The sequence below is a fragment of the Uranotaenia lowii genome, chromosome 2 (assembly GCF_029784155.1).
Source record: "Uranotaenia lowii strain MFRU-FL chromosome 2, ASM2978415v1, whole genome shotgun sequence".
Taxonomy (NCBI): Eukaryota; Metazoa; Arthropoda; class Insecta; order Diptera; family Culicidae; genus Uranotaenia; species Uranotaenia lowii.
In genome coordinates this window covers 428,188,522-428,200,686 of record NC_073692.1, presented here as the reverse complement: position 1 = coordinate 428,200,686, position 12,165 = coordinate 428,188,522, and the positions used below count along the sequence as shown (strand labels likewise).

The window sequence follows — 12,165 nt, the reverse complement described above, 5'->3', positions numbered from 1 at the left end:
TTAGTATATATACGAATGCATATAAAAAAGTTTGAGAAGATGGTTTCAAAGTTGATGTTACGACTTTACTTCACAATCCTTTTTGATGATTGGAGTTCTCGACAGTGTAGTAACCGAATTAAATTTAAATTTTATCAGCGAAATTCCACCGATGGTGGCTCCATTCATCATTCTAACACAATCAAATCCATCCATCAACCAGCATCATAATCGTCATTTCCTTGATCAATATCATCAGTCAGTGAGTGTCATCTCATCACCATCACAGAAATCCGCCCACGCGGGAATCGCAATTTGTTTTGCGTAAACGACGCTGTTCGGTTCTGCTTCATCCATTCATACCTATTGAATTTTGTTCTTCCTGTTTTTTTTTCTTCCTTCCGGCCGAGCCATCGATTCCTTATTTCCCTGCCTGGCGTTACAATTTGCTCGTTCCTGTATCGCTGCTAGACACATCCAATCTATTGCTATCATCATCAGCAGCACCAGCACATGGTTCTTTTGCCTGTCCGCCAACCTGCCTGTTCACCGAACGGGAAAAACTGAATGAAAGTTTGTAGAACCTTCTCTCTTTGTGTGTGTCTCTGCCTCTCTCTCTCTCGCCCCATCATTCAGAGACACCCACGCAAAGTATTTTACCCTGCAGGATCCCTTGCGTAAACTTCCCCAACCTACCTTCTGATCCTTACCCTCTCCCAACAACCAAATGGCACAGCAGAATGTCTCCGGGAAGAATCTTTTACTTTCGATTACTAATGCCTTGTTACTCTTTTTTCATCTTTCTTCCACATGGATCCTGCTCGACGTCCCTCTGGAACACGCGTCGTCGCCTACTACGGAACGGGACGACCGTTGTGCGTGCGTGTTGCGTGAAACGTCACTCACACACCAACGTGTTTTGCTGCTGCCTACTATGACGGCGGAACCGAAAACCGAAACAACAACGGAACGACGGAACGGAAACACACGGGTGGAAACAACGATTTTTCCCTTCTCACTGGCGAATGGCGTAGGCGGGTATGCCAACTTTCGGCAATCGTTTCCGGAGTGGTGCGAGGATGAAGTCATCAACGCCAACCTGCAGTCGGGATGTGCCGCCACCGAGCAACTGATGGGATTGAGGTAAGCAGCACCGAACGAACGAAACGGGCATTCATTTCCCGGTTTCCCTACAAACATGACCAGTTTTCCGATTTGTAACTTTTGACGTACCTGTACGGCGGAAGTGTGGTGTAAAAAAAAAGGCGGAAGATGTCGGAGTAAAGTCCTGTGATGTGTGCATTCGTACCTTGGCACGTACGTTGAGTTCGTTGTTGAATTGTGTAATTTGAGTCAGTCCCATTCCGGCCGCGTAAGCTTCCGACCGTTTCGTTTTACAGTATTCAAACAAAAAAACGTGCGTAGTCGTTGTCGTCTTCGTCGCTAGATGGAAATCCATTGTTGCTGGAAGCCCTTTATTATTCGTCGTTACTCAACCACCAAACTCCCAGTCAAAGTTTATCACAGCAGCGCAACGAAAATTGATGATCGTGTGAAAAGCTTCGAAGAACGAAGAAGGCTTAAGCAATAGCAAGACGAGTCAAACTCGCGGGTTGCTATGTTTACACGGACTGCCTAACTAACTACCGATTGATGTGTGTAGTTGGTACCCCGAATTGTATCATCATCAACAGCAAGCAGTCGCCATTAATCGTAGTATGCTGTGAAAGTGGGTTTAATTTGATTAGCCATGTGTAAATGTTGGCTGTTGTTGACTAGAGAGTAAATTAGCAGCGCAGCTTCACCTTCAAATGAGGTAATTCTCTGGTGGTGCAAAAAAAAATTCAATTGGTAATAAAATGTCAAAATAAGCTAGAATGACCGGTGATCATGAGTGGATGTGAATATGCCTTGGAACTTCCAAGACCTTCGTTCAATTAGAGCGAGGTTGTTCAAAACGCAAGTGCAGAGGGATAGAAACCTCAAATGGATTAATCTATCCAGGATTGATTTGATGAAAGAAAAAGCATTATCCTTTTTATTTAGGCCGGAATAAATTAAAAATCTTTCTTTTGTCACTTGGAGTCACGTCAAGTTAAAGTTCAAACCAAGCTTTGAAGTTAGGTACAGCCAATAAGGAGTGTGATCGAAAAAAAGCAACACTTTGTTTTGTGAAACACTTTTCAATGCATGGATGGAAATTGATGAAATTTTCAGTGAAGCTGCCAAATAATGTAATGTGTACGTATGCAAAATTTTGTGACAATCTGTCAAGTGGTTTTTAAGGTAGCGTCTTATACAGAAACTTATTGATGAAAGTGTTTGTGCAGATCGAGAAAAAATTAGGAAAAGCCCAGAGGAAGACTCAAAAAAAAGCTGGAAATCAACCATTTGACCAAAGTTCATATGGTCAATCAATTGATTCCATGAAGTAAAGCAATGTGGTTTTATCGATCGCATTCCAAAAATTTCAATGATGGAAGTGATAAAAAGGGTAATTTTTTCTGACTGGTTCATTTAGCTTGCCTGCCTGGATTTCTAGAAGATAGAAAAGCTACCCATCGAAAAAATAAACAAAATACGGTGGTCAATTCGTGCGCAAAATATTTGAACCGCTAGTTAGGAGATATTTTGAAAAAAAAAAAAAGAAAATCGAACTCTTCAGCGGGCACTTGACAGGTTTTAAAAATTGTTGTCTATTACTTGAGGAGGCTGACGATCTGTGGAAGTTGCAAATCAGTCGATGTCTCATAATGATTGACACGATCAATGGCTAAATATACAAAGAAGACTGCCTACAAATGCAACTGTTTTCCCTGCATAGCACTTCAATAGGTTCCACAGTTTTTATACTCTGTTTTGGTTGGATCTGGAACCGTGCCATTCATTACGCAAAAACTGTGGGGGAGTGATAGAAAGTCAAATATGTTGTTTTTGTGCCGATAGAGGACAACCGGATGAATTTGTCATAACTCCGCTACAATTAAATATATTCAATAATTTTAAAGCTCAAGCTTCAGGAAATAGAAAACGTAATAAAATATAGCCTTGATTTAAAAAAAGGAGGGATCATAGTGTACATTATAGATGGCACAAGTGGTGCCCAAAAATAAATGACGAAAAACTGCTTTATAGAACGCTACCTAAAAATCACAAAAATTTGCAAAAGTTATTTACAAAACAAAGTGTTACATTTTTTCGAATACAGTTCTTACTTGCAACACTATGAATGAGCGAATAACTTAATGTGGATTGCTCTGGAATGTCCAGTGAATTTGTCGTCGAAGGACTAGAAATGTTGTGACGTAAACTTAGGGTTTGGCTGGGTTATAAGGACCGTTCTCTGCGCCGTAAAAAAAAAATTACCAAAATACCATCAGCTGTCTGCCGCACTAAAAGTGATTTTCTCTTGTTAAACAGACCTAACTTGAAGCATGAGTACAGGATTGATCTGTCTTACCAGGTGTTAGTTCTTTTAATGTGGCAGAAGGGTCTCTCCAGACCTTCAGGACTGGTATCATCATGGCACTACAGTGACTTAAGGGTAAATTTTGGACATCAAGTTAGACAAAACTGACTTTACGAACAAAAAAAATGGAATTTTTCTGCGTTGGGGTCTACCAAGTTCCCTCAAACACCCTCGGAACCACATAAACATTATCCAAAAAGTCGTCAGTTCAATATTTTGGCCAAAAGAGGTCATTTCATTTGTGTTCGTTTTCAAAAGATTTTGTTCATGCCTTTATGAGGTAGTCGTTTTACTATGTTTTTATGGAATTAGAACTGTTTTCTCCTCTGTTGGAAAAACACAAATTAACATTCTGTTGTGGTATGAGCCTACTTGGTTGAATGATTCAACTTCAACAAGGAATCTTTCGATTGCTTTGATTCAGACAAATTAACATTAAATTTTGTAAAAATATTTGAAAGGCTTTGAACATCAATGACTCATTCCGTACAAACCATTTACTGAGCAAAGGCAGATTGAAGTGAAGTGATCTGTTTAGCCACTCCTCCCTCCTAAAGTAAACGTTTGTTTCTTCTGAAACTTCTGATTTCTCACTCACATCAGCTCGCTTTTTAATTTGAAACTCAGCACATTTAAGCATGATTGTATTGTATTCACAAAGATAGTTTGTTGAATATGACTTTATTCCTCAAACGGTGATAATAGAATAAATGTGAAATCTATTTAGTTGAATCCCCATAAATCCTGATTGCTATGATTGGACCTTATTCGAATATTGGATTACTAAGATTGCACGTGGTAATATTTCCTTGTTTTTAATCTTAGAATAGATATGATTGAAATTTATGCCGTTTTCGTTTTTCTCCACCGGCGCGGGGCAAAACTTTCTCCGAATAAACAAACAGAATCGTCACCCGGGACGATGCAAATATATGGTTGCTATAGTCAACCTTATGCTTACCCCCAACACTGACAACTTCTGCGGGTTGCAACCGCCTGCTTGAGGTTCAAACCTCGGGCAAAACTAGTGGACTTCTGAATTAATAAACGAACATAATAACAGCAGTTAGGGCAAAACTCGTGGATAACTAGGTTACCACTGGCAATAAACGAAAACACTATTAGAAAGGATTCTTCGAGTTCGTTGAGACCGACCAATGGATACAGGAATGAAACCCTCTGAAGATGAACCACAATCAGCAACAGCATCATAGAAATCATCATCTTGCGGTGGGCTAGAAGGATCTGCTGCTACATAATTTGGAATAGGGCTGTTGATACCTACAGCAACATCATTCTCTGGATCATGGATCGGTTGAGTTCCCACTACAACAGGAACTTGGGCCATCGGTAGTGGATTCTGGACTGATTGAACCTCGTTTGGTAACCAAACAGGATCTTGAAAGCGTTTCAATCCAAACATGTCGACCAGTATAGTAAGTTGACTAGCTGATTCGGGGCTTTCTTCAATCGTGGTTTGGCAAGGCTTGAGATGGTTAACATGAAACCGGATCGAGCTTTGTACCTCTAGGGTCCTCGTTCACACCAAAGAACAGCAAAACCAGAAAACATCCGTCCTGCAATCTGTCTGTCAAACTACTCGCCTTTTGTCTCCACTCGCTTACTTAGTTCATTATTATGTGTCCTTAATGAACAAGCCAATGCTAACGTGAGAGTCAAGACACTACAGTACCATCCTGAAGAAATAGGTCTTCATACTTTTGAAACCAGCGATCGAAAGTGTCCGTTCTCTGGATCATAGTGGAATTCCTTGATGTTGGATGCAAGGGATTATAGAACCAACTCTGGGGTGTTCGTTGCCCGATTGGGTGCTTCTCGATTGTTGAAACTTTTCTTTGGGGCCATCATCCGCCGGTTTTGGTCAGAAAATTGCTTGTTCTGTTCCAGAATGGTTAGGAAAATTTCCTCCATGCGCCTCTCAGAAGATTTTCCTTCGTCGGAGGTGTAGGTTTAAAAATATTGTCGCAAAATATTGTATTCACAAAAAGAGTTTATTGAATATGACTTTTCTCTTCAAATGGTGGTTACAGAATGAATGGTAAATCTTTCCATTCGAATCCCCATAAATCCTGATTGCTATGATCGGACCTAATTCGAATACTGGATTACAAAGATTGCACGTGGTAACAGATTGAACATCGGCTATCGGCTCTCTGTAGTTGGCAGTTTTAGCACTGATCACACTGACATGACACTTAGAACAAAAATTCAACCATTTTCTGTCTAATTTATTTTGTCAGATTTTGTAGGTTCGCAATACCGAAGGCAGATGGCGAACCTGCAGGTTTTTTCATGAAAAATGTGACAAAAAATGCCCTGTAGGAAAAATGCACCTGTTTAGCCCGATTTTATCGTAGAAATTGCGTGTTTTTTTTTAAGTTGGTTGGCATTTCCTATCTGGGATAGCATTTCTTCAAATCGATCGATGCGCACTCCGGAATCGATATTGCGTACTGTTGGAAAAATTATTCAGAAAACGAAATCGATTGTCCAGTCAGTATGATCAGTGGTTTTAGCTTGGGATAATAACAATTTTCAAGGTTTCTTAAAAATAGAGGAAAATTCAGACATTTCAGGGATCGAAATCTGACTCAAGATCGAACCCTTGCAAAATTTAGGGAGTCATCAAGAACAATGGGAAATATGGGTAGATTGTGAACCGCGTCAGTATAAGTGAACTCGTCAATATCATACTCAAAGGAGTTTTGATTTGTCAATCTTTAAAAATATGGTGAAATGTTTCTGAACCACTTCACCTTAAAAAGTGCGATTCAACTGTTTTTTTAGTGTATTTGTGCTTTGGTCCTATCTTATTTGTTAAAACTCATTTCTACTGAACCGGCGGTCATGAGTTTGCGAATAAGCGTAAACATCGATATTAGATGAGCGATTAGAACAAAAGTACAAAACAATGTTATCCCAAGTTTCAATATGAGGGATTTTACTTACTAGAAGATTGACCTGGGGAAACGTCGGGAATTCTATGAACATACTCTTCTTATCTGTCAATACTCCCTCTGACTTCTGGGATAAGCTTATTTGTTCACCAAAACTCTCCAACCATTGAACTTTGAATAAATAGTCTCACTATTCATAACCTACTAATCAACAGAATCGTAGGGCACATCTAATCCCTTTCCAATGATTCTTGATTCATTTCCAGATCACTGCGTATATCGATTCCGTTCTCGGATTCGGCCTGCAGCAGCAGCACCGAGTCGTCCGACTGTGAAAGTACAACGAATTACCACCACCTGTCGGAGCCGGTCAACGTCGAACCCGTTGAGATCATGTCCGGGCTCTTCCTCGGGAACGCCTCCCATAGCGAGGACCTAAAGTCGCTGAAAAAGTACAACATTAAGGTATGGGGTTTGGGTTATTCTTTCGAGTGGCTGTAAATTTATGCTCCTTCTTTTATTGCAGTATATTTTGAACGTTACACCCGATTTGCCAAATGTCTTCGAACGCGATGGACACATAAAGTATCTGCAGATTCCGATCACCGACCATTGGTCCCAAGATTTGGCTGGTCATTTTCCGAATGCAATAAAATTTATCGGTATGTCATGAACTCACCCATTTGATCATGAGGCTGTCAGTAACTCCTTTCATTATTCTTACAGACGAAGCTCGTTCAAAAGGTGCTGGCGTGCTGGTTCACTGCCTGGCGGGAGTTTCGCGGTCGGTGACGGTGACGTTGGCGTACATCATGTTTACCCGGACGCTGAGCCTGAACGATGCGTTCTCGCTGGTACGAGCCCGCAAACCAGACGTATCTCCGAACTTCCACTTCATGGAGCAACTGCACAGCTTCGAGCGCCAGCTGAACATCGATGCCAACCAGCGGGCCAAGCTGCTGTCCGGTGTTTGCTCTTCCGCTTCCACACCTTCCTCCTCGTCCGCCGTCAGTTGTGGTGGTGGGGCCTTTCCATCGACCTCGTCCACCAGCTCAGGACTCGGTGGCTCATCGCTGTCACGCCATACTTCCGGTGATCAACCGCCAGGTGGCAGTTTCGATCGAGGACCAGGATCTTCCGGACCGAGGACGCACATGGGAAAGTACAGCTGCACCTGCTTCGAAGTCGAGTGCAAGTGTACTCAGGCTGCCATCGAACTGCTCGGCCCATTCAGTAGCGGTATTTCGCCCGATTCCGGTATCGAGTTCGACCGATGGACGCCAAGCAGTAATACTCCCAAATGAGATTTTGCCGTAGAGAAAAGGTTCACTCTTCCAGATCCGATCCAATATCTGCCAACAGGTGACGCTGATAGCAGCAGCGTAGCCATTGAAGAAACTTCGTCGTCCTCAGGCCAGTCGCCAACATCCTCTTCCGCCGACCAACACGAGCACTAAGTAGACACGAAGCCATCAAGCAAGCATAGAAGCATCATCGGAACTGAAAGGGTTGATTTTTTCTCTACACCCAACAACCCCCCACAAATAAACAAAAGCCAATGTGTTTTCACGAACAAATACCGGAAAAAAGAAGCACATCCAAAACAAGCGCAAAATCAGCTTCACACAAACACAAACCGTTTAATGCAACAAAAAAGCAGATTATAGTGTTTAATCTACACATATTACAAAACATATATATTTGACGTTGGAAATTCCTCGAAGGAATTTGTTTTTATTTTTTCGCTTTTATAGAAACAAGTGTTATAACCACCATCATCAACCTTTTGGAACGAATCGCCATGACTCGTCGTTTTGTGTCTTTTTGAAACCGGACTTCCTCTAGCGTAACCTATCATCAGCCCTTATTTGAGTGTTGAGTTTTAACAAAACACCGGCCCATTAAACATGTTTCTGACGTTTTTACTGTATTCTCTTCATATTATGCTTTCAAGCGCATACCTTTTGGTTTCAAGGTAAGCCCAAACGTTTTCCAGCGAAAGATGACTGCTGGCTCATACTCGGTGTGTCTTTAAAAAAATCGTAAATGCTTAAAATTGTAACTTGAAAGTCACTACGCAGTTATAATTTATCAATAATTACAATTCTGATTCCGAATTGTCCGATTTGTTAGTGAAATAAATTGGTAAATGAACATAGGCACGAATGCAGCCATCATACGCTGGAAAACGTTTGGACTTATTTTTGAACCGAAAGGCAAGCGTTTAAAGCCGCAGTAGTACATTGACAACACCGAAAAGGTGTTTTTCTAAAGTTTTTAAGCACTTAGAGCACCTGCAACGGTTCAGGCGTAAATATTGGTTTTAAGTATACCAGTTTCAGCAAAATTTGAAATTTTAGAATCGGCTAAAACACCCACTCCCCACCGGTGTAGGAACAAATTTAAAACGGAAACACTTTCATTGCAGACACTCAATAATTGAGAAGAAAAAACCCATTTTATTAGAAAAATTGTATACGTTTTGAGTTTCACGGTTAATTGTCTTAAAATTAACTCTACGAATATTCTTTTTGACAGAACAATGATTTCAACTATTCTACCAGGATTTCATTAATTTAAAAGCAAAAATGACTACACAACGAGGAAAAAAGGTCAATTGAAACAATTCTTCAATAAATTCAATCAAATTGCTTTGAATCAATGGAATAAGGTTTTGTTGAAATGAAATGAAAAAGCAATTTTTTTTTCAAGTTATTGCTGACATTGATAAAGGAAATGAGAAATATTTATTCCAAAGTCAAAGGAAATTTTGTTTTTCGGTCCCGTCCAGCAGCGGACTATTGAGCTGAGACCACAGATTTGGTGATGCTGAGTGAGTAAATCAAATCGCCATGAAAAGGTCGCGCAAATGATTCGTTAAGGCCTTCTTGATGGAACTCCCCGCTTTGTACATGTAACTTTAATAAAAATCTCTCGATGCTCCAATTGGACACCAGCTAGCAACCACATCCTCAATTGTGAATAACTCAAATAAATGGTTTAAGAATATTGATTTAACATGATTCTTTTTTTTATCGATAACATCCTGGAACTCCCTAGAATGTAATATTTATAAAACGTTCCAGTAACAGAAAAATAATAGATTTTACAACCATGCATTTTAAGTGAAATAAGATTCCTAAGATTTTTGCAATTATTATTCACTTATGATGCAATCAAAGTCTATTGACTTTCTTGGCTGCTTTCAATCATATCCGGTTCAGCATACTTGTGTTTGGAAGCTGCCTCGGCGTGTATTGACCGTACTACTGCTGAGGATTGATGAGATCCGGAACTCGTTCTTGATCCATTTTTTTATTGAGTGAATGAAAATTCACTGTTATTTTTCCTGGAACAGAACACTTACTTACATGCGGCACCTGTTCGAGTAACTGCTTCGTCGCAGGGAGTGGAATGTTCCAATTGAACATTTTAACTCAGCCGATTTGAGATTGTCCATCAGCTGGATTCACTAATTCGTCGAGCCCAAATGAAAAGCTCAAATGATATGGTTTTTATTAACATTTATTCTCAATTTATGTTACGTATAGGCTGGTTGAAGCGAAAAAAACATTCAAATAATATCTCAAAAAGAAACTATTATCACACCCAATGTTACTCAAACATGTGTGAAAGAAATCATTGTTGGCTAAAATTTTCTCACCGTGAACTAAATCGGTCTGTCGGGTCTGTCGTATATTTTGAAATCCTGTTCCAAATTTGCATGAATTTGGAACAAAGGCGTATAACTGATGGGAATTTTGAAATCGATAACTGTGCTAAAACAGCAATATACGCCACCGGTGCCAGCCGAAATGTTTTAGCGTGGTCGAAAACCGTGTTTTGCACCTACCGTTGGGACAGCCCTTACGCATAAAAAGCAAGAGCCCAAGAGCTAGAGAGAAAAGGAAGTCCAAGAATTTCCTTCGGTGCCGTCAGGTTTGAAAAAATACACAAATATACGAATCACAAACTTCCTCCATTTTGATCCGGGGAAAACCTGACACTCACACACAGAAAGCAAGCTAAAACAATGAACTAAATGCTAATCTTAATCAATCTGGTCTTGTCGACAGAGAGACAAACAGAAACATAACATGTTGTAATAAATAAAAAAAAACAACAAACGCCCGAAAAACTAAACTTAGTGAACCACAAAGCAAATTGAACTTTAACTTTATGTCATCAAGCCAAACGGTTGTCCGCTATTATATTTATATTAAATACAATCGAACTGTGCGAGGCGATGCAGTTTGCAGCAAACTATGTAATATTAAAGTAAAACAGTGAATTAATGAGAGAAAAAAGAAAGAAAGTTAGAGAGCGAATAAAAAAAACTAAGCAAATAACACAAACTTTTGTGAAACAAACTACTAGAAAAGGCTTTTGAATGATATAAGTAACACAACACAACCAAACAGATACTAAACAAACGGACGAACAAAAGAAACATTGAATCTTTTAGAAGCCGAAACACAAACCTTGTAGAGGTTGTGAACTTTTTTGCCAAGTAGCAGCATTTGCAGTACATACCTACATGCATAAATGAATATCTAACTTTAGCACGGTTTGTTTAGGGAAGCTCTTGGAAGGAATTGTTTGCGAAGTGCGCGTAGCGGATTGAACGGACATTTGAACAGTTTTGCTCTGTAGTGGATTTAGGTAAGGCATAAGATATTGTATGTTGGTGATTGACCGTTTTTATATATTGTGGTACAATTGATTGATGAGAGAGAGCATTGCGCAATGGGATGAAGATGATCGTTCGATAAAGAAACGTTGAGAGAAATGTGTTGTCAGATGATTACGGAGCAGTTATTAAGTTTATGTTACTTTTAATTAATATAAACAATCAATATATAAATTTCTTACGTACATAAATTAGAAGTGTGTTTACAGTGCGACGTACGTTTAAATCCAGTTGATTAGGTGTTTATTGATGATTAATACAACAAAAAAAAAACAAATGCAAATAGAGCAAACATTACCCTTGACAAAACGAAATGTAATTTTACAACGTACGAAAATGTTGGTTTAATAACACACCGTGAAAAAAAACAACTTCAAAATTCTAATATGAATTCCATTTATAATCAGTCCTTAAGAATTAAACCAAGCAAAGTACAGTAAGTAATGCAACTTCCACTGCAAAAAATAAGCAGTTTGTGGATGACATAAAAAAAACACACAAAGATATCTTTTACAAACTACTAATTAATAACAGACAAATTTTTACTTCCGCGAAATCTTAACACAGAAAGACAGAGAATTTTTTCACGAGGTGAAAGCAAAGAAAAAAATAAACACAAAAACTCAACTCCCAAACAAACAAGGTGCATTAGATTGAAATTTGGAAAAGAATAAAGCAAACAAAAACGCTATTCAGGACCTTTCGCGGATCGCGGAAAAGCCATGTCCTGAAGGAATTTTCCCGCATCTTTGCAAAGAAACGAATTACAGCATACATACAAAAATACCCAAATACATCTATGTGGACAGCTAACAAACAACAGCAGCAACAAACAAAAAAAAAGTATGGAAATATATTTAAAATATTTATGTCAATAGTAATGGGCGAGTGTGTATGTTGCATCGTAATTTGTGAAAATTTCCCAAACCTTGTAAATAATCCGTTTGTGTATTATTTGTCGCATCGAAGCAATCGATGTAATACGTTAGTGCACAAAATGATGTTGTTTTGAGGAAATGCAGTCATTCCATGCTGTAGGTAAGATCCGAGGGAAGGTAAACGAACCTCTTAGGAAGGTTGTGGATTCAGAGATCCTGCAGGTAGTTGGG

General features: G+C 39.4%; 1 protein-coding gene across 2 annotated transcripts in view; it reads left to right on the top strand.

Annotated features, from left to right (window-relative positions):
* The window catches only part of LOC129749864 (dual specificity protein phosphatase Mpk3), a 66,756-nt gene extending 54,819 nt beyond the window's left edge, over positions 1-11,937 (top strand). For both annotated transcript variants that reach the window (XM_055744960.1, XM_055744961.1), the window contains exons 3-6: positions 1,014-1,122; positions 6,633-6,831; positions 6,893-7,028; positions 7,093-11,937. In XM_055744960.1, coding sequence (XP_055600935.1) covers positions 1,014-1,122; positions 6,633-6,831; positions 6,893-7,028; positions 7,093-7,670 — 1,022 coding nt within the window. In that variant the 3' untranslated portion in view covers positions 7,671-11,937. The remainder of the gene's footprint in view (positions 1-1,013; positions 1,123-6,632; positions 6,832-6,892; positions 7,029-7,092) is intronic.
* The last annotated feature ends 228 nt before the right edge of the window (positions 11,938-12,165 follow it).